At 35.1% G+C, this 26,163-nt stretch overlaps 1 protein-coding gene and 2 long non-coding RNA genes across 4 annotated transcripts; 1 reads left to right on the top strand and 2 right to left on the bottom strand.

Moving 5' to 3' along the window:
* Positions 1-4,344: 4,344 nt before the first annotated feature.
* On the bottom strand, positions 4,345-11,578 carry LOC132311460 (uncharacterized). 2 transcript variants are annotated; one of them, XM_059809362.1, is made up of 9 exons: positions 10,815-11,576; positions 10,509-10,658; positions 10,088-10,264; positions 9,867-9,959; positions 9,684-9,770; positions 9,270-9,563; positions 8,698-8,748; positions 5,228-5,595; positions 4,345-5,134 (listed from the first exon to the last, which is right to left on the bottom strand). In XM_059809362.1, exons 1-9 carry the CDS (start codon positions 11,344-11,346, stop codon positions 4,523-4,525), a joined length of 2,364 nt encoding a protein of 787 aa, XP_059665345.1. In that variant the 5' UTR covers positions 11,347-11,576; the 3' UTR covers positions 4,345-4,522. The 2 variants fall into 2 exon arrangements, with proteins under 2 accessions (XP_059665345.1, XP_059665346.1); XM_059809363.1 differs by lacking the exons at positions 8,698-8,748; positions 9,270-9,563 and having other exon boundaries at positions 10,815-11,578.
* A 744-nt stretch (positions 11,579-12,322) lies between these two features.
* On the top strand, positions 12,323-16,339 carry LOC132311459 (uncharacterized). The gene is made up of 4 exons (XR_009483005.1): positions 12,323-12,812; positions 14,472-14,546; positions 14,656-14,719; positions 16,121-16,339. It is a non-coding gene; the product is annotated as an uncharacterized LOC132311459 (long non-coding RNA).
* Positions 16,340-22,797: 6,458 nt separating this feature from the next.
* LOC132311457 (uncharacterized) lies at positions 22,798-25,368 on the bottom strand. The gene is made up of 3 exons (XR_009483004.1): positions 25,066-25,368; positions 23,403-24,930; positions 22,798-23,206 (listed from the first exon to the last, which is right to left on the bottom strand). It is a non-coding gene; the product is annotated as an uncharacterized LOC132311457 (long non-coding RNA).
* Positions 25,369-26,163: the final 795 nt, after the last annotated feature.

Below are 26,163 nucleotides of genomic sequence, written 5' to 3'. Positions count from 1 at the left end.
ATACGACTAAGTGGAGGGCTCCACTTCTTTATTTATTGCAAAATGGACTAATTAAAATAGTAGGTTTAGCAATTCATGTAACTATTCGATGCAAGATAAATAAAAGAGTGATATGCAATACTCTTTACTACAGACAACCGAGTAGGGGTGCGTTTAGTAACGATAAATGTTTCATGTTTTCTAGTGTAAACCTTTAAAAAGGCAAAACAAAAACAAAAATCATATTTAGTAATATGTTTTTATTTTTTTATAACAGAAAACGTTTTTCAGTTTTGTAAAGAAAGGTGGAAACATAAAAAAAATATTTCTTTTGTTTTCGACACTGTAGAGCAAAAGCGTTTTTACTATTATTATTACACATGCAATGTTCATTTCAAATAAAATCATGTTATATACTAATGCTCCATATTACATGCTAAAAAAAAGTAATTTTTAATATATAATATTAGTGTCAGTTATTTTTATTTAGTAAAAACATATTTTAATATAATATATTATATAATAGTGTAAATTATTTTTTTGGGCCAAAAATATTTATAATTGATTGTATATTTATTATTTAATTTATATACTCTTATTAAATAATTATGCAATATATATTCTATATTATTATATACCATATCTTTATTATATTATATGTAAATACTAAATTATTAGATATATAATTTAATATTTTTTATTTATTATAATATACTATATGTTAAATATATTTTATATTATATAATAAATGCATGGATGATGCATTTATATACATAATTGGCGAGAGAGTTTATGTCCTAATATATCTTATTTTGTCTTATGTATTGTGTATTATTAAAATTTATTATTTTAAATTAGATATTGTATTTTATTATCATATATTGAATATTTTTAATATTTGAATTGCAAATATATTTTAAGACTTTTTGGTACTAATAAAAATATTTAAAATAAAATAAAATAATTTAAAAATATTGTTGGCAACTTATCATGTTGACAAATATGTATTATTAAACACTGTTATTATTTTCAGTTTTCAAAATTGTGATAACAACAAATGTTAATAAACATCATTTCTACTTTTTATTTTCACTCAGAAAAATAAAATTATGTTTCTGCTTTCTTGTGACTAAAATACAGAAAACGCATCCTAGATTTATGGGTTTTTGTTTTCTGAAAATTGTTTTTGTAATTTTTTCAACCAAACATATTTTCAAGTTGAAAAAACTAAAAACTATTTTGTGTTTTGATTCTCTGAAAATTATTCTTCAAAACAGTTTTCGAGTTGTTAACCATGCAAGGGTTTTGTATTTTTACTAAGTCCAAAACGTGGACTCACAAAAAGTATAAGTTGTATAACCAAACTACTGACTGACCATTGGACATTAAGAAAGTAAAAGCAAGGGAATCAAAGCATATAATAAGGGAATCAAACGTTGAACAAACCCATTATCTCAAAATTAGTCATAGCCTATAACAAATTTTCCCTGCTCAAAAACCAAGTGCATCTCCTCTGGTGGTACAAGCCTTCAGGCGAGGCAGAGCATGGGAAAGCAAGGCAGAGCTTGGGAGAAGTTGACGGATCTGCGTCTAAAATTGTCTGAAACTCCTCACTCTTTGTCCTCTTTGATACACTCTAAGAATTATATATGGTTTTGATATTTTTGTTGAGCGAGAAGATTGATCTGTGTTTTATTTTTTATTTTTTATGTGAACAGTGTATTTTTGTTGTGTTAGTCATTTTTGTTTTTTCCTCCTATTAATTACACTACGCCTCCCTAAAAGATAATCATGGCTCCGCCCCTGCTTGTTGCATTATTGTTCCTTCCAAGCTCTTGCAACTATTAATCCGGCTGGCTTTGCATTTTAATTTCTCTTTCTTGCTACTGATATTTTCTGGCTGTATTTAGGCTTTATTTTTTTTGGCCTACTTGGCTAGTTGGCTGTCATTTTTTTTTTTTTTTTTTTTTTTGTGTAGCTTTGGCCACTGCGTGCTGTGGTTTTAATAAATTTGTTGGCTCTTGGCCATCTTTGTACGGTTTCCTAACTAGTACATTTATACAATTTACCTTTGAAAGAACATATATACTGCGTCAATAAATCTTCACAATTTATACCCAAATTCATTAAATTGTCTAAACTTATTTCTTAAAATTAAATCTGACACCCAAATTTAAGTTAATGGATTAATAATGGGTAAAAGGTGAGTACTTATATAATTTAAGGATCAATTGTAAATTAAGAGTTAATGCTTATCTTAACCCGTTGAAGCAAAATTCTCATCAATATTCTCTCTCCTCTCTTTCGCCATTGGGCGCTGTGGTTTTAATAAATTTGTTGGCTCTTGGCCATCTTTGTACCGTTTCGTAACCAGCTCATTTGTACAATTTACCTTTACCGAAAGAATAAGTATATTGTATCAATAGATCTTCTCTGTTGATGGATTGCATATATGGGTGACAATTTATGTCGAAGCTGATTAAACTATTCAATCTTGTATCTATTAAAATTAAATTATTTAGACACCCAAATTTAATTGAGTAGGTTAGTAATTGGTAAAAAGTAAGTAACCATACAATTCAATAATCAATAGTGGGTTAAAAGTGAATACCCATCTTAATCCGCTCAAACAAAATCATCTTTTCTCTCCTCAGTATTCTCTTTCGCTTGGCTATGATTTTAATAAATTTTGTTGCCTCTTGGCCATCTTTGTACCGTTTCCTAACTAGTTCATTTATACAGTTTGCTTCTTCTTCTTCTTCTTCTTCTTTTTTCTTGTTTTTTTTTTTGAAGTTAAAGCAATTTCGCACACACCTTATCTCTATCAAGATTCGAACCTTCGACCTCCCCTTTGGGAAAAGGGGTGATACCGATGGGTCATTTGGTATAAAATTTGCCTTTATTGAAAGAATAAATATACTATGTCAATAGATCTTCCATGTTGATGGATTGCAATAGGGGTGATAATTTATACCCAAACTCACTAAATTGCCTAAGTTTATCCATTACAATTAAATTATTTGGACACTGAAATTTAAGTGAATGAGTTAATAATGAATAAAAAGTTAATACTCATACAATTCAAGAGCCAATAGTGAATTAAGAGTAAGTACCTGTAACAAAACCATCTTTTATCTCCCCTCATTATTCTCTCTTTCCTATTTTTTTTCTCTCCTCTCTTTTCTCTTGGCTTCTCCCCTTTTTCTCTCTCTCTTCCGTATTCTCTCTCCCCTCCCCCCAAACTTTTTTCTTTTTTCTTTTTTCTGTTTTTTTTTTCTCCTTTTCTCATCTCTTCTCCCTTTTTTTTTCTCTCTTACCTCTCTTGGTCGCGTTTTTTTTTTTTTTTTTTTTTTTTTTTTTTTTGAGATAACTCTCTCCATCACTCTTCCTTCCACTTCTATTTTATTGTATGAAAATAAATGACCAACAATAAATTAAAACTGATGCTCAAAACTATTTTTTCTATATATATATATATATATATAATTAATATTATTGAGTAAGTTGTCTAATGACCTTTTTATAAATAAAATAAAAAAGAAAAAAATTGTAATGCTTGATATTTAATGTAAGAACTTTTAGAAAAAGAAGAAAATAGCTAGCAAGACTGCAAGAGAGACAAAACGATCAGAAATAAATATATATAATCTCATAGCTAGCTCCACGGCGAGAGTAAGTATTACATAATTTTTAATTTCCTTCTAAAAGTGCCTTAATGCTCCGTTTGGTAGGAAATAAAAAATTTGGATGGAAGGGTGGAAAGAAGGAATGTTTGAGATAACCAACGGGTTAGTGGCCTAACAGTATCAGTCTCTTACTTTTCAAAAGGAGGTCAGCGGTTTAAGTCTGAGAAAAGACAAGTATGTGTAAGTACCAATTAAGAAAAAATAAATAAATGAGTTATCCTAGAGAAGGAGAATTTATTTATTTTTTTGTGAGTTGGATGAAAAAGAAAAGAATAAACTCATAATTTATTATATTCATTAAGAGATAAGGAAATACAAAATTATAAATTATTTTTACCATTATATTCAATAATATCTATAATATGGAAGATAGTACTGTAATTTAGATTAGTGTAATTTAGTATAATATTTAATTTAAATCTTCTTTAATAATTCACTTTTCTTTCCTCATCTTTTTAGCCCATTTTTGAACTAATAAAAATTTATAAAGAATGAAGGATGACACGTTTCACTTATTATGTTTTCTTTCTTTGTATCTTCTCTACCAGCTTCTTTCTTTCTTTCTTATTAGAAAGGTTTCTTTGAGAACCTTTCATTTTCTATAAAGAAATACTCCAAACATATAGTTCATACGTTAAGATATGATGGAGATGTAGAGATATGTTTTTTATTCATGCAATTAATGAATAGGTAAGGATAGGCACAACTCATAATTACAGAATGATCAATAGTTCTGTTTATTTAGAAGAAAATAAAAATACACCCATGCTTGCAGTAAATGAAAAAAGAAGAAGGTAAAAACATGAAGATGAAGAGAAAAATTAGGATGACGACGATGACGAAGAAAAGCAAACTAGCTAGAGCTGTGCCAGTTCGTCAGTTACGTAACTGCGTGGAGGCAATTTAGAGAATGTATAGGCTAGAAAATCAAAATAAATAGGAAACTGAAAGACAACAAAAAGGGAAGCCCCCAAACATAACATTGTGTACAGAGGATAGGCGGCGCTTATCTGCAGCCTGTCCTTAACAATAAGGAAATGGCTTGAAGAGAAAGAGACTAACATAGCAAAGATGGCGCCTAGGAGTGTGGTTAGGGCTATGAGAAATTTCCTGGGCAGAGACCCTGTGAAGTCCTTCACTTTGTGTCGAGAAGTTAAAATTGATAAAAACGCAACCAGAGAGATTGTGGAGAGACAGAGAGCAAACAATGTGGCAATTGAGAAGGCCAAGAATGCTGGTTGTTTTTCCAAAGTTGGTGAGCCGCTGTCGTTAACCCCGCCAGGTAAGGTGGCCGAGCTGGCAAAGGCCACAGTGGTGACAAGAGCCGCGGCAACAGAGCATGAGTCGGAGGCATGATAGAGCCATGACACACCATCTTGGATGAGTGGGAGGTGTGATTTTATGAAGATTTCTTCTGGTGTTTCACCACGCCTGTTATAGCGTACGAATGGCATGGACTCCTTAACCAACTGCAATATAATTAAATCAAAGACACATACCGTGTTGCACAATTTTACATTACAAGATTGATACTTATTTGGTAGCTAGCTATGCATAAGTACCTGATACCACTTGCTTTCCCATTGCAATTGCAATGCGGCGCCAGCGACCAGCCAACGGCTCTGTTCTCCTAGCTTTGCAGCAAGATGCAATGCACCATTGCCTTCATCGTCCACCTTCAGAAATACACTATCTCTCATGCTATTTCTCTTGAGTAAGAGCATGTATACATCAAGTTGTCGGTTTTCCACTGCCAGAAGAACTACATTCTTATTTTCCCTATTCATGTCTTGGATGGCCACCGGAGAGTGTTTAAGTATTGCCTCCACCATTTCCGTTATGCCTTTCTTTGCGGCAACCAATAAGGGTGTCTCCCTCTTGTCGATCTCCCTTATGCCCTTCATGTCACTATTCATTTTCTCACCTGCAGCTATATATGTGTGTGTACGTTACGCAATATTAATTAAAGTTTTGCATGACAAGCATATATATATGTGTGTGTGTGTGTGTGAATGGCAACGAATCATGATTCATTCAAAACAGTATTTCTTAATCAAACAAACAAATGGTTAGTTTTGGTTAGGGTGAAGTGTAAAAAACCCTCTAATATTAAGCGTGTGTAAATAACACTCATCACAATCGAATTCCATCCTTATAATTTTAAAAGTATACAAATAAAAACTTTTTGTGAGGTAAATGAATTGTGTAAAGTAAAAAATGATAAATTGATAATGCCCCCAAGATGCTGCTGTTTACAATAATAATAATAAAAGATACAAAGTTAACATTAAACGAAGCCGTTTTGCTTGAAGTCACGTCACGTTAAGGGATAATTCTTAAAAAAGTGAAATTATGATGGCTTATATGTCAGCGTTCGGCCAACTTTACATGTCGCCACCGTACAAATCGCAGTCACAGCAGCGACGACAGAAACCGCCGCGTTGCTTCCAAACCAATGTCGACGGCAAACGCTTCAAACCCACCACATGTTGGAATATCTTCACATATGGGTTTGGCTCTTATGCTACGCCGTACTCGGATCTGAGCTCGCCGGATGACACTGGTTTGGGCTGTGAGAACCAGATATCTTGGCCTATATCTGGTTCGCCTCAATCGACACTATGTGGTGTGAATCGTGTGATTGGTGGGTGTGGTTGCAAGAAATGTTCAACTGGTTCATCAACAACGCTTTCAATTTCATCATCGCCATCATTTTTTCTCTTCTTCAGTGGCTTATCGCTGTCGCCAGAGTCCGATGAAGATGTCAAAGCATTAGGCGTGTGGTAAAAGATTTAAGGTTCAAGAGGGTGTGTGTTCTGTGCAACAGTTTTGGCAAGAGAAATTGCTACAAAGATGCTGCCATTGAGTTAGGCCAAGAGTTGGTATACTATATATATATATTCAAATCTTAGCTTATTATCTCTCTATATATATATGTGTGTATATGTGTATGTATCTACATTTTTTCGAATTTCAATATTTTATTTACATGGGTTTTTAAGCGTTGTGTGTGTTTGTGTGTGAAAAGGTGTCGAGAAGGCTGGATCTTGTGTATGGAGGAGGGAGTATTGGGCTAATGGGTTTGGTTTCTCAAGTTGTTCATTATGGTGGGGGACATGTTCTTAGGTATATATGTGTGTGTGTATATATATATAAATGTTTTATATGTATATATAAGCTTAACCTTTTTTCCCATCTTTTCAGCTTCGAGCCTCATTTCTCACTCTGTCTCTCTACACTTTCTCTCACTAAATTCTCTCTCTCTACACTTTCTCTCACTAAACTGTCTCTCTCTCCTCATTTTCACTCCATTATATGTATTATACTCCATTATATAAATCAAAGAAAATATTTCTATTATACAAAAATAAATAAGAGTATTATATGTATTGTATATATAAAAGAGAGAAAAACGGGTAAGAGGTAATTTAGGCAGTACAAAAGTGTAGTATGAGTATTAAATGACATTTTTTTTAGTCAGATTATTCACACGTCACTTTAGAAGGTTAGAAGCCTTTATTTGCATACTTTTAAAATTATAGGGGTGGAATTTGAATGCAAGAGGTGTTATTTACACATTTTAAAAATTTTTGAAATACTTTTCGTGTAGATTATTTTTGAAATATTTTTACCGGCCCGTTGCAGCAAATAAAATATATACACACTAGTAAAAAAGCAAGTGCATTGCACAAAAATAAAATCTAATTTGCAACAAAGTGTTTGGTTGTGGCTCAACTTCATGTTAAGAACGATGTTCTAGAAAAGTGTGATTAGTCACAATTAAGTGCAACTGGTTACATTTGTTGAAACGGTGAAGATTGAGGTTATGAAGAAGTATAACCGGTCGTACTTGCTTGATGATCGAGTGCGGGAGAGTTTTCTTTTCATTTTTGAAAGCTTGAAGGCTTGAGGAGTAGGACTAAAGATTTGGGGAGGAAGTTATGGCTTATTAGGTTGTTGTTTTATACTCTGTTCGGTAGAAAAAAAAAAACATGGAAGGAAGGAAGGGAGAGAAGAAGAAGGGATGTATAAGACATCCCAGGAAAGAGATTATGTATTTATTTTGTTTTTTGTTCGATTAGATGGAATAGAAGAAAATAAGTTTATAATTTACTATATTAGTTAAAAGAGAAGGCTATAGAAAGCTTTAATTATTTTTACCATTATATCCAATAATATTGTAATTTATAGAGGATAATATTGTAATTTAAAATATGCATATTAGGATAGTATTTAATTTAAAATTTTATAATAGGTCACTTGTCTTCCCTCCTTTCTTCTACCAAATTGTAAAGGAGGAAGAAGGAAGTTCGTTCCTTCTGCTTTAAAAAAAAAAAAAAAAATCCTTATGAAAGAAAATATTAATGAAGTAAATCTGTTGTAATATATGATGTTGAGAAATTATTTTAAAACAATTTCTATATATAATATAACTCAGTAACTCATGGGTATTTAAAGAAAGAAAAAATGACAAAGTAAAATATTTAGTGGTTATGGTCTTTTTCTTGAGATTATAAGTGTCAAAGCTGCTAATTTTTGTTGATCTCATTTATCAAAATAAGTGTCAATGGCTTATATATCTAAGTAATTTTTGTTCATGTCCATTTTTAAGACTAGTCATTGTTGATTTCCATTATCAAAACATTAATCAAGTAAAGAAATTCAATTAATTAAATAGTGTGAATCTGAAATATAAATAGAGAAATAAATAAATGTAATTAACAAATAAACTAATAAATAAAAGCAGCACATAATCAACAAAGTTAAAATGAGGAATACTATAACCTTGTGTGTGAGGTGAAAAACCAATACTAAATAAACCACTCTAATTAAAAAAAATTAGTACACAATATGTAAGTAGAAAAATCATTCATGAACTAATATTTCATGACCAATAGTTACATTATAACAATTCATAAGTATATTTACTATAATAGAAGAGAAATACTAATCAATTCATGAATTTCTTAAAAATACCTATGTTTGTATCAATGTGTGCATTTCAACGACTAAATATCAGCGAGAGGCTTACTTGGAAATGAAGAGCTACAGTCTACTTTCATTAATTCATCTGTGTTGAGGCCTAAAAATGATAGAGAGCAACGTTGTAAGTGATGGGCAATAATATTAAGAGGTGAAATAATATAATTACAGTAATGATAATGATAAATGTCATGCTATTAACTTCTTGTTGGTTGGGGGAGATTCTGAAAGGTACGTAAAGAATAATTATTGGACAATAATAACAAATATTAGGCTATTTAACTTCTTGTATTAAACAATAATAGAAATTGTAGTTGATTGCATTAAAAGCAAATTAAAAATATCATTGAAAAATTGGAAAAAATGTTTGGAAATTCAAGAAATACCTTACACGAATAGTATATATAGCTATAAATATATATATATATATATAGATAGATATAGAAACGTGAATACAAATATAGATATGGTAAAAAAAATATGAGCTGTGCATTGCCAGCGGATCATATAATTAAGCATGCTTGTAGTACAATTTGTTCATATCGAAATTAATTAATGTACGTTCGTTCTTTCTTAAATTGATACTCGAAAGGAGAGAAGATTAATTAATTAAATATATACCTTCTCCACTCTTCTCATTACTTTTCCGTCCTTGGATTTGGTTAGCCGTTGAAAAACTGTTGTCAATTGGCGTTATCTGCTCCGTATCGGGCATTCTGAAAATATTGCCTTCATATTCCCCAAATGAATAGGGCGTTTCTTCAGTTTCGAAAAATTCTGGATCCAGCCTTGATCCAAAGTCATCATCATACTCATCATCATACTCATCAGCATGTCTAAGAAGTTCATTCATGATCTGGACGGACCATGTATGCTGCTCTTTTTGCTCCTTTATCTTCTTTATTTCTCTAGACCCTTAATTGATACCACAACAAATGACATAAATTAATTTGAAGTTTTGAACAAGCTAGTAAATTAATGTACTGTACTGTACTGTATTGTAATGTTTGAAGGTTAATAAATTGTAGGTTGTACCTTTTTCGAGAATGTACAGCGTTGCTTTTGATATGAGCTTGATGGTATCAAAGCACGTGGCGTAATTAATAGGAAACGGTTGATGTCCTGGATAATCATAATATATATACATGCTGAACTTCAGTATAAAAGAATTTATGCTCTTAATTTATGCTATCAACAAAGAGAGGACGCTAAGCTCACTTTGTTGCCTCAAATTATCTTCTTCTTTGGCATCTGCTTCCTCGTCATTCCCTTTATTTTTTCTTTTTTGATGCCAACCTTTACCACCACTAACTGAAAAAAGAAAAGAAAAATTGCTTAGGTTCAGCACTCCGTAGACATATTGCTCAGTTTCAGCAACATTTCTAAAATGTGTGACCGCCAAAAAAAAAAAAAAAAAAAAAATTCATCAATATTATTACAGACTATCTTGGACACTAGTCCGACTAGTCCGAAAAAGTTGATGCAGGTATGATAGTTCTCTGGATAGGACTTCTCTAGATGAGATGGATTCTTTCGGTCGTCTTCAGAAGGATTCAATGAATCATCAGGAGGTTGGTCGTAGATGGTTTCCACCGTGAGCTCATCAACAAATATACCTTAATTAACAAATTACAGTAGATATAAATATATCATGTTAATAAAATAAACGCTGTTTTCTATGTATGACACATCCAAAATATATACTATATATTAGAGTTGGGATACACTATCTTGAATGCAATTCGATCAAGATCATACATGTAGCTAGTTTCTAATTAAAAGTTCCCATATGCAATTGAAATACATAAAACAAAAAATCCATAAACCCTATATGATCCCTAGATGACAATTAAGACTTACAATTATAAATGATCCGGTTGAACCATCCAAGATGACTCCCACTCCTGAATGCAGTAGGCTTGCTTGCAAGAAGATGGAGAGGGGAAAATCCTAGTTCGTTCACGTAATGCACAAGCTTTTCGTATCTATGAATTATTTGAAATGCCAAATCTGTACGTATAGCTCATTCATAAATTAAAATTGTCAATGAAAACATATATTTATATATATGTGTAGTCTCTCTCTATATATAATACGGGGTCGACTCAGAAGAGTACTAGTGTTTGTGTATGTGAGAACTAATTAATTTAAAGATAGCTAACTCACCAAAATAGTCCCCATTGATTGCAGAGTGAAGAACAGTTTCACCATCACTCCTTCTACAATATAAGTAGCCTTGTTCTGTACTGTCAAACATATAATGGAGACGAAGAAAAACGTCTAGCTTACCATTGAGAGCGGCCAAGAAGAAAGGAGTCTCACTGTCATAGTTGCGAACACCGATTAGTTTTGAGTCTTTACTTGCAATGGAATTGCAGGCCCTTACAAGCCCCAATGATGCTGCAAAATGGAGAGGGGTATTCCCTCTCTCATTTTTCACCTTCAGAGCCTCATTGGATCTCACGAGATTCACTAGCTGTAAAACAACGTCTTCTTGGCCAGATGAGATGGCTACGTGCAATGCAGTGTCCCCTGATCGACGGAACTTGGCCTTGTGAACCTCTGGGTGCTTCTGGTACAAATTCACCACTTCTTTCCAATCACCTTCCATGGCACTTTTGAACAACCTTTTCTTTAAGGTTATTCTCTCCTCATCTTCCCTGGATGGTAATGTCCGTATCCTTCCTCTAAAATCCATTTCTTCTTTAATTTGCTAACTTAAATCACTCTTCTTCCTCTTCTCTCCCTTACATATTTATATATATAGAGGAAGGAAACAATAGTGTTAACAATGTTGTAAGTACTATAGTAGATATTGGTTATATATATATATATATATATATTGCATATGTACTTGGAGATCATGCTGCATGTATAGGAATATAAATTTTCCACTTCATTCAAAAGGAAATGGGAATTGATAAGTTGATTGATTATTTATTCATTTCTTATTTGGCTGGGACCTGGGCGGTGATGACTTTGAAAACATCTACGCTTATATGTAAGGTTGTGTGTTAGGAACTCTTTCAAATCAATGTCAGTTATGGACTCAAATTGAAAAAGATTCAAATTTAAAAATTAATATCAAAAAAATAATATTATAATAATTTCAAAGAGGCCCATATAATTTCATTTTGATTTGAGGTCTAAACAGGCGCGGACCCATTAAAGGGCAGGGGAGCCCCCTCCACTAAAAAAAAAAATTTTTAAAAATTATTTATAAAATTAACTATAAATTTTTTTAAAATATTTAAAATGTTCTCTCTTTTTTGTAAAAAAATTAAATATGCCCCCCTCAATTTCTATTGATACCCCCCATCATATCCACTCCTAGTATAATTCTATGGCTCGTCTAAATATATAAATTTATTTTTGTGTATTATATAGTAAAATAATGAGGAACTTTTTACTACTGTTAATCTCCTGTGCTAAGGACCCTCATTTTTTTTTTTTTTTTTTTTGCTTTTCCATGGAATATATACTTTATCAAGCAAGGAATTCCACCGTTCGCTTTCCATGGAATATATACTTTATCAAGCAAGGAATTCCACCGTTCGCCAAGCAATCCCATTATACTCGTAATAAACTTTTCTAAAGCAGGTTGCAACTCCAAGCAATCACTGGATGCTTTATTATAAATATAAATATCACTACAAGGAAAGATGGGTCTAGCAGCAAATATTATAAAATACTGTTCAAAAATCATTTTTAAAAGCACTTTATAAAAAAATGCAGAAAGAAGTAAAAAATAAATGCCCCCGACATTTTTCATTTTTATTATTCATTTTTTATTTTTATTTTTTCTTTTTTCATTTTCCAATCAATCCTCAGTTTCTCTCTTTACCCCCAATCCTCTCTCTCTCTCTCTCTCTCTCTCTCTCGTTCGACTCAGACTCTCTCTCTACCCCCAATCCTCTCACATCGCTCCTCGCTTTCTCTCTGGTCGCTCCTTGCTTTCTCTCTCTACCCCACTCCCTTTTCTCCCTAGCTCGACTCAGACTGGTCTCTCCTCTCTCCTCGCTCTTCAATGGAGAGCTTGATCTACCAAAATTATACTGCGAACACAATCCCGGTTGGAGTTTGATTTGGGAGCCAAATCGACATCTGATTCGCCAAAACAGGCCAACAATCATCGACGTTATCTCCATTTTTGTCCACTCACAGGTAAATTTCACAGCTCTTTTTTTTGTTTGAATTCATTATTTCATTATTAATTAGGGATTGATGTTATTTCTCACTTTCTCTCTCCACTCCCGTTCCTCAATCTTCTCTCTTTACTCTCGCTCCTCACTTCTTCACTGATCACTATTTCTCCTAAATCAGACTGCGAACCCTAGGTTTTTCACTCTTCATCATAATTTGTTTTTATCGGATTTCATGCTCAATTAGGCATTGATGTTTGTATATACAGTAATGCATTAGCACAATCTTCTAATTTTCAACAGTATTTGAACCATATGAATGGAAAACTCGTCAGGCATAACCACATACTAGATATGGTTTTCAGCAATTAAAAAATGTTTCAAGGTTTCAATTAATATATATACTGCACAATACTTAATTCTATATAAAAAAATCCAACCAACAAAATATCGTAATTCTGTACGCTTCCAACAGTATTAGGAAAATATATATACAGTGAAAACAATTCAGAGAAAATTACTGCAAGCAAAAACTACAAATATCACTTTATAAATATAATTCACAAAGCAGGAGTAGGAGTGAGTGCGAAAGAGAGAGTGGGAGCAGAAGGGGAGAACTTTAAACTTCAGTAGCATGTTTAGAATGCATACTGTAATAAACTTATGTTTTTAATAGATATAACATATGTACATACACGTTGATGTATATAAATGTACTGATAAGAAATTAATATAATCAAAAAAACTGATCCATAATTGGGTGGTTAAAGTGGAATTGTGAATATATTTTGGTTAGATTAAGTCTATCCGATTTAATAGTGTTTCCTTTACAATTTTCACCTCCTGTAGTATGGTAGTATGATCTATTTCTGACATGCATGTTATGTAGATTCATTGCTTTGTTTAGCTTTGCATCTGAAATCTTTATATACAAACATTTGCTGTATATAATTTTGTATAGACTTGTGTGGCAAAACAATCATTCATTCTTCTTCGTTTTTGTGACCAGCATTAGCATTGTTCATCATAGTTTATCTGATTTTTCTATTGGTAGCAATTTTCAATTCTTTTTGCAGTCTGAAAAATCGCCACAATTTGGATTCCAATGAATGGCGCTCAAAGCTGGCCATAGTTTTCTTGTTCATGAAGTTGCATTAAGTTTTTTAATCATTCAATTCTATCCATAATCAAAGTTCTTTGACAACTTGAACTTGTATGTATGTAGTTTACACCTCACCCAGCATCCTCACTTCCCTTCCCCCCATCCTTTGCTCCTATAAACTCTAATCTATTTCCTCTTAGATGTGGTTATTGGTTTACATATTATGCTGTATATGAGACAATAATATAAATTATTTCCTCGCTAAATTAGCAACGAATTATACCCTATTCTTCATTAAGCAACTAGGATAATAAAAGTATTCCGAGTGATAAATTGGTTTTTTATATTCTCGGCATATTTGATTGCATGTGAGCATAGGTAGTAAAGTAGATTGCTGCATCAGAGACTTCACTTCAACTTGAAGAATTAATGCGATAAAGGTGAAAACTGAATGGGATGGGAGGGGACTGAAGGGAAAGGGGAGATCATAATTTTATGCCTTAGTTGACTCTTTTACATGAAGCTACTAATTTCATGTATCATGCTTGCATGTACTCTATAACCTACTTGCCTTTGTAGTTTCTTCAATCGCATTGCTTATAGTTGCCTCTTTAAGGACACAAATATGGATAAGAGTTGGATTCACAGATCAAGGTACATTTTTTAGAATACTTTTCCTTCCATTTTATATGGTTTATAAGCTTATAACACATGTTTAACGAGTTAACTTTTTATTTATTTATTTTGTATTCGGTAATATCAGAGTGAGCGAAGAATATGTAGAAGGAGTTGGAAACTTAAACCACGAGATTATTTTGAAGAAGAAGGTGTGATGTTTCTGTTTTTCCCCATTTTCTAATTTTTTGGAATTTTTCGTTTTTGCAAGGGCATTTCTTTGAGTTTAGGACCCTTAGAAATGCAATGGTTGTCATTTCGTCATTTTTTTGTTTTTCGGACAGAAAAGTCCCAAGTGGGACCCGCTATCGGGATTTTTGTGCACAGGGTTGGTGTCACGGGTCCATTACATATCATGCATAATTTTATTGTGATAAATTTAATTGTGTGGTTGTATTGTATTAAAGTATATATAACTTTGTGGTGGATAAATTAAATTAAAAAGGTTTTTTTTTTAAAGTGGTGGGACCCACTTAATTCATTTTGTGGCCAAGAGACCACATTTGGTCCCATACATTCTCTCTCCCAGTAAAGCTCTCTTCCCCTCTCTTCTCTTCATTTTTCTTTTCTTTCTTCATTCATTTCAAACTTCAATTTCTCCCTCATTTGTGGGAATTTGTCGGTGCCGTTTGAGGAAAAACAGAGAGCTCGTCAAGACCTTCATTTTGGTACAAGCAATTCCTTGTTTGGCCAACCCTTTAATTTTCAAAAATTTGGGCTCATTTTTGTGTTTTGCATCTAAGTGAGGTAGGGGTCTCTAATTCATGCATTCTTTGTGTCTTTGTGAGTCAATTCTATATGATTGTTGTCTAGCATGCTTAAATGTGTTGGATTTTCCTTTAAATGACTTAATTGTGTATATGAAGCATATAATTATGTGTATTAGTTGATTTGTGTGAAAAGTATGCCAAGGTGTTAATTTTTCATGCCTATTGTGTTTATTAACTTGCTAGAACTTGTTATATGAAGGCATGTTAATTTGTGTAGTATGGAAACCCCTTATTGTCATAGTATTGGAAAGCATGAAACATACATGCATATCATTGGGCATGAAAAAGAGGAATTGATTTGTAACCAAATGAGTTTTGGGAAAGGTTTTGACAAAAAGGGTTTTATGAAAAACCCGGATGCCAAGGGGGTACCGAGGGTCCGTGGTGTTAATGTAACTTAGAGGGAACCAATGAGACCACCCTAGCATGGTTGAGCTATCTAGTCTTCAAATGACGCTGCGGGGTTTCCAAGGGTCAAGGACAGTAGACAATCCTTCTCTCGTGTCGCCAAGGGGTCACCGAGGGACGGGTTATATTAATGGTTTGAAAAGTGAAGAATGGAAGTGATTTTGAAAATGGGGAGTGACATTGCATGCCATTGCATTCTATTCCATCACATTTTTTATTTTCAGTCCCATAATTGTTGTATTTTCCCCCGGCATAGCATGTTCCCATTCTCTTTAATTCTAGTCATTATTTGGATTCATGGGGTCACAAGAGGTGTGTCTTAGGCACTACCTACTAAGCAATTTTGCTCACCCCTTTATTATCAACATTTTACAGGTCACGGGAAGGAGGTGGTGGATGACATTCCTCCACAAGCATAAAGAAGCTTGAAATGTGTTTTGCAACTTTTTGTAGTCATGAGTCATTCTTTTGTAAAACACCATCTTGAAATGTAATAAATTTGCTTAGCATGGCCTTGTAATATAACTATCGACCTTGATGCTATTTTGATGTAAATTGAGCTAAGTGTAATGACTATGTATTATTTCTTAGTTACATAGGAAGAATGATGATGAATGTATGATGTGATCAAAGTTTCTTTGTGTCGCCATGTTGTAGAACTTGAATTAGCTTATCAATTATTTATTTTTGCCATTCATGTATGTTGGGTAGAGAGGATTGAATTTACAGCTTAGAAATGCAATTGGGGTAGCAGATTTCAGGCCTCCCAGGTTTAGAGCTGGCTCTCCCCCTTTGGGAGTCGACCCTTTTTGGTCCATTAGCTAAATTTCATAAAAATTATGGAATGGAGCCTGCTCCTTTAGAGTAGAGCATGCTCCTTTTGAAGTGGAGAGAAAGGAGGTGGCTCCATCCAAATAGGAGCTGGCTCCCTTACTACTTGTTATTTTTTTTTAATTCAGACTTTAATCAACTGTAACTTTCTCGTTTCTAATCCAATTGGGGTCATTCTTGAGTCTAATTTCAAGGATTTTGAACCCTTTTCCAATGGTACTGATACCATTTTTAGATTCCACTTGTACTAGGAGATATTTGCATTTTAGTAGGACAATGTCGAGAAAGCCCCTAAACCGAGATGGGGTAATTGTGGAAAACCACAACCAAAGTTTTTGTAACCTCATGGGATGTTACGAACTGATTGAGATGGATTCATTTGACCTTGTTTGAGCCATATTTCTCTCCTTAATTGTGAAATAACAAATTGTTCCCCATAACTCAGTTATTGTTTTGGAACCCCGGGTTTGGGTTGTTACAAACTTAGTATCAAAGCAATGGTTCGAAAACCCTTAAGACGATGGGTAGAGGCTTACCTAGGGTTGCATGGGAAGCCATTTGCATTGTCTATGTGATTATTTGCTAAAGTGTTTCGTTATTTGAAAACTATGCTTAACTGTTTACTTAATTAAGTGCTTATGTGTTTATGTACTCATTGCATAGCCTTACATGCTAAGTGTTGGTATGGTATCATTTTGTGTCGAGTCATTTTCAATTGGACTTTAGTGCCATTATTATTAAACCGTTTTCTCATTTTATAGCACGATGCCACCGCGAATGGAACCAATGGGAGTTGACCCTAGGCTGACATGGGGCAATGTTGGTGAAAGTTCTAGCTCCAATCCAGCGGAGCAAGTTGATGAGGATACACTTCTTAGGGACTTGATTCCCCCGAGAGGTGTTTCCACTAAGAAGGATGATGTTGTGACACTCATTGAAGAGGGTGAAGGTTTGGCTGAACTAGCACTGAACCGTTTGTTGCAGAATGCCTTGAGGGCTACAATTGTTACTCTTCCGCAATCGGTACCACAACCTGTAGTTTAGGTAGAGGAAACGTCAGCACAGAAGCGTCTCAAGTTGATTACAAGGTTTTCTAAGTTGATGTCGGTAATGTTTGAGAGCGGTGCGAATCCAATGGTAGCGGACAACTACATGGATCAAGTAGAAACCCATTTAACTTCTATAGATGTGGTGGATGATCACTTGAAAATCATCCTAGCCACTTACAAGTTTTCAAAGGATAATAAGCTTTGGTGGAAGTCAGTCACTAATTAGCATAAGGTTGAAGAGATGAGTTGGGACATATTCAAGGAGCTGCTCTACGAGAAGTATTTTTCGATTACTAAGAGATGGGAGCTAAGGGAACAGTTTAATGGCCTTATCCAAGGCAATATGTCAATGACGAAATATGAGAACAAGTTCACTTCTCTTTCTCGTTTTGCTCCCGAGATAGTGAGGAATGAAGCTAACAAAACTCGGAAGTTTATTTTCGTTCTTCATTACCAAATGAGGTCGTTGATAACGGCACAGTATTTCAAAGTTTATTCGGAGGCAGTGGAAAGAGCATTAATGCTAGAGGCAGAAGCAAAAGATAGAAATGCAGGAAGGGAATAGTGTAAGCAAAAGAGGAATGCAGGATCCTCTTCAGAGGGACCACCATAGAAGAAGAACAAGAGTGGTTCATCTCAGTTTCAGAAACAACAGTTTGCACGATCCACTCCTACTACTTCTATGCTAGTTAAGTCAGATAAGAATGGAGTTATTTGTTATCAGTGCCAACAGCCTGGACATTATAAGTCCAGATGCCCTATGAATTTGACTACAATTTCAATAACATCGAGAGCTTGTTATGGGTATGGCCAGCAAAGCCATGTGATTCGAGACTGTCTGAGTCGGGGAGTAGGCATCGGTAGTGGCAGAGGGTCATAGCAGAGGCCGTCATAGTCGGCTACAATTTATTCAGATTTCAGACCACCACCACCACCACCACAGCCTGCTATATCTTCACAGGGTTCACGGCCAACTAGGAGAGATACTCCTACTATGTCAATGCAACAGTCAGGTGTTCAGGTTGGCAGTTCTAAGGCACAGGCGCCATAAGGGTGTGTCTTTGCAATTGTCCAGGCCGATTCGTCTTCTAGTCTATCAGTCATCCGAGGTATATTTCCAGTGTTTGTCTCTTGGGCCGTGTTTTGTTTGACTCTGGTGCATCTCATTCTTTCATATCATCATCATTTGTACTTGCATCGGGGTTAGAGGCAAGTCACTTAGATCAGGCGTTGTGTGTTGATACGCCAGTTTGGGTTTCAGTGTCCTTAAGCATAGTTGTGAGGGATTGTTCCATTGTGATAGCTAGACGGACTTTTGTGTTTGACCTCATCTTCCTGGAGATGACTAACTTTGATGTCATTCTCGGGATAGATTGGTTAGTTTCATTTCAGGCTATGATCGATTGTTTCAAAGGCAGAATCACAATTTTGCACTCCCGAGGGAGACTGTTTCTTTTTCATGGGAGATCGGAGTGATTCCCAATCTTCATCACTTTGTAGAATTCGTGGATGGAGTTGTGGTGACCACTTCTTGGCTAGTCTTTTAGCCGAAGAATATGATATTGTGGGAAAGGATTATCCGACAGTTGTTCGTCACTTTTTGGACATTTTTTCGAAGGATTTAACGGAGTTGCCCCCACATCAGGAAGTGAAGTTTGCTATCAATTTGATGCTCGGTACCGCGCCGATTTCTATGGCACCATATCGTATGGCACCAGTGGAGTTAGAAGAATTGAAGAAGTATCTTGATGACTTAAAGATGAAAGGCTTCATCCGACGAAGTGTCACCGTGGAGCGCACCGGTCTTGTTTGCTAAGAAGAAAGATGGTTTTTTGAGGTTGTGCATTGATTACTGGAAGTTAAATCATGCCACCATCAAGAACAAGTATCATATGGCAAGGATAGATGATTTGTTTGACCAGTTGAAAGGAGCCAGTTGTTTTTCGAAGATTGGCTTAAGATCAGGCTACTATCAGTTGCGGGTTAGAGATGAGGATATCCCAAAGACGACGTTCTGTACTCCGTATGCACATTATGAATTCCTTGTTATGCCCTTTGGCTTGACTAATGCGCCAGCGGTATTCATGGACTTAATGAACCGAGTCTTTCACGATTACTTGGACCAGTTTGTGATAGTTTTCGTGGATGACATTCTTGTGTATTCATATACTTAGGAATAACACGAGATCCATTTGATTATTGTATTGTAGATTTTGCAAGAGCACCGTTTGTATGCTAAATATGAGAAGTGTGAGTTTTGGCTGCAAGAGGTGAAATTTTTGGGGCATATTGTCTCGGAAGGCGGAGTATCAGTAGATCCATCGAAGATAGAAGTAGTTCTGAATTGAGAGCCTCCCAAGAATGTTTTTGAGATCCAGAGTTTTCTTAGCCTAGCGGATTATTAGCGTAGATTTGTGAAGGATTTTTCCCGTTTGACAGCGCCTATAACTCGCTTGACCCGGAAAGGGATCAAGTTCACGTAGAATGAAAAATGTGAGTCTTCTTTTCAAGAGTTGAAGACAAGATTGACTACAACTCCAGTGTTGGTGATACCTAAGAGTGGCTTAGGTTATATGATTTATTGTGACGCTTCACGTGATGGTTTGGGTTGTGTACTGATGCAGGGTGATAGAGTAGTGGCTTATGGGTCTCGATAGTTGAGGACTCATGAGTACAACTACCCTACTCATGATCTGGAATTAGCGGCAGTTGTATTTGCCTTGAAGTATTAGAGACACTATTTGTATGGTGAAAGATTCGAGGTGTTCTCGGATCACAAAAGTCTCAAGTACCTTTTCTCCCAAAAGGACTTGAACAACAGACAAAGGCGATGGGTTGAGTTTTTGGAAGATTATAACTTTAACTTACAGTATCATCCGAGTAAGGCAAATGTAGTAGCCGACACCTTAAGCTGGAAATCTCGTGGGACTTTGGCTGGAATAGCCATTCAGAAATGGAAGATGCTTGAGAATTTGGCAGAAATGGGATTGCAGTGTTTTGATGTCAATGCTTGTTGTGAGTTGGCATTCTTGTTTAGTCTTGTGGCTCAGCCTACTCTTGTCAAACGAGTGATTGAGTGGCAGAGATAGGATCCAGATTTGGATGTTATTCACATCTTGATCTCTAGTGGCGAGACAGTGAAAGATTGGACCTTACATGCAGATAGAGGTCTTCGGTTTAAAGGCTTATTGGTTATTTCCACAGGATGTCGTGAGGACATTTTACGGGAGTTTCACACTTCCCGTTTTTCAGTTCATCCAGGTGGTACTAAAATGTATCACAATTTGAGACGTCAGTATTGGTGGAATGGAATGAAGAAAGATGTTACACAGTTTGTGGCTAGATGTCTTACCTGTCAGCAGGTGAAAGCCGAGCATCAGAGACCAGCCGGTTTGTTACAACCATTATCTGTAGCGCAGTAGAAATGGGAACAGATTGCTATGGATTTTGTGACAGGTCTTCCTAAATCACGGAAGGGGAATGAAGCCATATGGGTCATTATTGATAGACACTTTTTGCTTATTAAGGCGACAGATAACACAGAAGCATTTGGTGTGCTATATGTAAAAGAAATTGTGAGGTTGCACGGAGTTTCATTATCTATTGTATCGGATATAGATGTTAAATTCACTTCGAAATTCTAGGAAGGACTTCAAGCAGCGTTTGGCTTAGCGTTGCACCTTAGTACGCCATTTTATCCACAGACGAACAGCCAGTCAAAGCATACCATCCAGATCTTAGAAGATATGCTTCGGGCTTGTGTACTCAATTTGGGTGGTAGTTGGAAAGATCATCTACCGCTTATTGAGTTTGCCTACAACAACAGTTATCAAGCGAGCATTGAGATGGCTCCATTTGAGGCGTTATACAGTAAACCTTGTAGATCTCCAGTTTGTTAAGCTGAGGTAGGCGAGACAGCCGCTTTAGGACCCGACATTGTACTCGAGACTATTGAGAAGATTAAGCTGATCAGACAGAGGTTGCTCACAGCTCAGAGCCGACAAAAGAGCTATGCAAATAAGCAGAGACGGCCGCTATCCTTTGAGGTAGGAGACCAAGTCTTTCTACAGGTTTCTCCACGGAAGGGTTTGATGAGGTTCGGGAAGAGTGTCAAGTTATCGCCACGATTCATTAGACCTTTTGAGATCTTAGACCGCGTAGGAGAGGTTGCCCACAAACTTGCATTGCCACCACAGATGGACAGAGTTCATAATGTTTTTCATGTGTCGATGCTATAAAAGTATAAACCGGATCCGTCTCACATTCTTGGTTGGGTTGATGTGGATATTGATAAGGATGTTTTCTATGAGGAATGACCAGTTCAGATCCTTGACACGTGGCAGAAAGTGTTAAGGGACAAGACGATACCATTGGTGAAAGTCCTTTGGAGGCATCACAGAGTAGAGGAAGCTACTTGGAAGCTCGAACAGGAGGTCCGCTCCAAGTATTCGACGTTGTTTTCTCCCTCAGGTATGACTCGATTTCGGGGACGAAATCATTTAAGTTAGGGAGATTGTGATGTTTCTGTTTTTCTCCATTTTTCATTTTTCTGGAATTTTCCGTTTTTACAAGGGCATTTCTTTGAGTTTAAGACTCTTAGAAATGCAATGGTCGTCATTTCGTCATTTTTTCATTTTTTAGACTGGAAAGTCCCAGGTGGGACCCGTTATCAAGATTTTTGTGCACAGGGTTGGTATCACAGGTCCATTGCATGTCATGCATAATTTTATTGTGGTAAATTTAATTGTATGGTTGTATTGTATTAAAGTATATATATAACTTTGTAGTGGATAAATTAAATTAAAAAGGTTTTTTTTTTAAGTGATGGGTTCATTTTGTGGCCAAGAGACCACATTTGGTCTCATACATTCTCTCTCCCCATAAAGCTCTCTTCCCCTCTCTTCTCTTCATTTTTCTTTTCTTTCTTCATCCATTTCAAACTTCAATTTCTCCCTCATTTGTGGGAATTTGTCAGTGCCGTTTGAGGCAAAACGGAAAGCTGGTCAAGACCTTCGTTTTGGTAAAAGCAATTCCTTGTTTGGCCAACCCTTTGATTTTCAAAAATTTGGGCTCATTTTTGGGTTTTGCATCTAAGTGAGATAGGGATCTCTAATCCATGCATTCTTGTACCTTTGTGAGTCAATTCTATGTGATTGTTGTCTAGCATGCTTAAATGTGTTGGATTTTTCTTTAAATGACTTAATTGTGTATATGAAGCATGTAATTATGTGTATTAGTTGATTTATGTGAAAAGTATGCCTAAATGTTAATTTTTCATGCCTATTATGTTTATTAACTTGCTAGAACTTGCTATATAGAGACATGTTAATTTGTGTAGTATTGTCACGACCCAAAATTTCCAATAAAATCTTAAATTTATACAAATTCAAATACATCAAAATACACTTAGGATCATAAAATAAAATAAAATAAAATAAAATAAATACCCTCTTTTATACAAAAATTAATTTCCCCAAATATACAAAAAAATTCTCTAAATAAATAAAAATAAAACTCGCAACGCCAACTCTTCATCCTAAGCCCGTCTCTAGCGATTCCCGTTCATCTTCGGTACCTGAAACTGGAGGGTGGTGAGACAAAAAGTCCCAGTAAGAAAAACCATAACAACAATTTTATGGAGGTTTAATAAAACAGCTTCACAAAATAAATATATACAGGTGAGTATAAACAAAATACATATGCATTTAATCAAAACCTTTAATAAAACCATTTGAAACAAAACCACTCCAAACCATTCAAGGTATAGAGAACCCTACACTGAAAAAGAGTTTCCTCACTAGATCATCAAAGCCTCAAGCTCCGGCCTCCTCTGCAATCTTGGCTCCTTTGTACTCCTCAAACTCTTAACTCACTCTGTCTTTTCCTCAAAACTCATTCTCTGTATTTTTCCTCAAACTCTCGGCCCTCTATCTGTGCACTCTCTGTCTCTTTATTCCTCTCTTACTTTTTTCTATCTTATTTGCATACTTACTCAAGTCACAAAACACCCAATTTAAAGGCACTTCCACCGACCCAACCCACCAACTGCTCTCCACCGACTCCATACACACATCAATCTGCCCACCACACACTCAAAAACAAAATGTCAAACAACATCATTTCAGCCCACGTAAAGAGCCAAGTCCAATGAACTTTGGCAATGAAAATCCTTATGGGTCCTGCGAACTGTACATCACCTCTATATACAATGCAACACCACCAAAGAAAACAAGGCCACGTGATAAAAAACAATGTCAAAAAGTCTTGCCCTATTTAATATCCAAATGGAGCCCACCAACATCACAAATTTTCTTTTCTCCATTTTGACTCCTCCTTATCACTTTGGTGCAATATATATATATAATAAAAACATCCCAAATCAATTATCATAGGCAAAACAAATCTCAATTTTCTCTTCATTTCTTTCCACTTCCGCAGCAAGCATAAAGCATCCCCACAGACAACATATATAAACTATATATATAAAATATCAAAACTAAACCTTCACTAACTTAATAAAATAAATAATTAAATAATTTTATTAAAATCAACACTAAAGAACAAAATATTAGTAACTCAAAATCACCAATAAAAAAATTAAATAATCAATCTTGATTAAAAATCATAAAATTTAAAACCTTAAAAAAATTCGGGTTATCACAATCTCCACCGCTTAAAGAGAATTTTGTCCTCAAAATTCAGATCTAACAATCCGTGTACCCGAAAACACCAATAATCATAAAACCAAATTCATAAATCCTTAACCCAGGCGATGTGAGATACAGTGATATGCAGGACGTTGTGGTAACTGACAGTGTTAGTCACCCTTCCACACACTCCGTAACCGTTGTGGTAACTAGTCGATGCGTCACCTACCCACCCACTAAAAAAAACAACAAATTTAGGCTACCTGCACGCCCAACCACACCAACTAACCATCCCAGTAACTGCCAGTGAATGTCATCCGCCCACACACACTCGGCTACGAGTGGTAGCTCACCAGTGCTACACACTCGCCCACTCACACCCGTCTACATCATCACTACACTTACACTTCCGGCTGGGTACAGCTCTGATACCATTTTGTCATGACCTGAAATTTTCAATAAATTCTCAATTTATACAAATGCAAATATATCAAAATACACCCAGGATCATAAAAAAAAAATACCCTCTTTTATACAAAAATTAATTTCCTCAAATATACAAAAAAATTCTCCAAATAAATAAAAATAAAACTCGCAACGCCAACTCTTCATCCTAAGCCCGTCTTTAGCGATCCCCGTTCATCTTCGGTACCTAAAACTGAAGGGTGGTGAGACAAAAAGTCCCAGTAGGAAAAACCATAACAACAATTTCATGGAGGTTTAATAAAACAGCTTCACAAAATAAACATGTACAGGTGAGTATAAACAAAATACATATGCATTTAATCAAAACCTTTAACAAAACCATTTGAAGCAAAACCACTCCAAGCCATTCAAAGTATAGAGAGCCTCAAACTCCGGCCTCCTCTGCAATCTCGGCTCCTCTGTACTCCTCAAACTCTCTTAACTAGTCTGTCTTTTCCTCAAAACTCACTCTCTGTATTTTTCCTCAAACTCTCGGCCCTCTATCTGTGCACTCTCTGTCTCTTTATTCCTCTCTTATTTTTTTCTATCTTATTTGCATACTTACTCAAGTCACAAAACACCCAATTTAAAGGCACTTCCACCGATCTAACCCACCAACTACTCTCCACTGACTCCATACACACATCAATCTGCCCACCACACACTCAAAAACAAAATGTCAGACAACATTATTTCAGCCCACATAAAGAGCCAAGTCCAATGAACTTTGGCAATGAAAATCCTTATGGGTCCCGCGAACTATACATCACCTCTATATACAATGCAACACCACCAAAGAAAACAAGGCCACGTGATAAAAAAAAAAAAAAAACAATGTCAAAAAGTCTTGCCCTATTTAATATCCAAGTGGAGCCCACCAGCATCACAAATTTTCTTTTCTCCATTTCGACTCCTTCTTATCAGTTTGGTGCAAAATATATATATATATATATAATAAAAACATCCCAAATCAATTATCATGGGACCCGTAACACAAATCTCAATTTTCTCTTCATTTCTTTCCACTTCCGCGGCAAGCATGAAGCATCCCCACAGACAACATATATAAACTATATATATAAAATATCAAAACTAAACCTCCACTAACTTAATAAAATAAATAATTAAATAATTTTATTAAAATCAACACTAAAGAACAAAATATTAATAACTCAAAATAACCAATAAAAAAATAAAATAATCAATCTTGACTAAAAATCATAAAATTTAAAACCTTAAAAAAATTCGGGTTATCACAAGTATGGAAACCTTTTATTGTCATAGTATTGGAAAGCATGAAACATACATGCATATGATTGGGCATAAAAAAAAGGGGAATTGATTTGGAAACAAATGAAAAAGGGGGTTTGGGAAAGGTTTTGACAAAAAGGGTTTTATGAAAAACCCGGACGCCAAGGGAGTACCG

This window comes from Cornus florida, unplaced genomic scaffold (genome assembly GCF_030987335.1).
Source record: "Cornus florida cultivar Cherokee Brave unplaced genomic scaffold, ASM3098733v1 CherokeeBrave_3.0.0_Hap2_Chr06, whole genome shotgun sequence".
NCBI lineage: Eukaryota > Viridiplantae > Streptophyta > Magnoliopsida > Cornales > Cornaceae > Cornus > Cornus florida.
The sequence above is the reverse complement of the archived record's forward strand: the minus strand, read 5'-3'. Positions and strand labels throughout refer to the sequence as shown.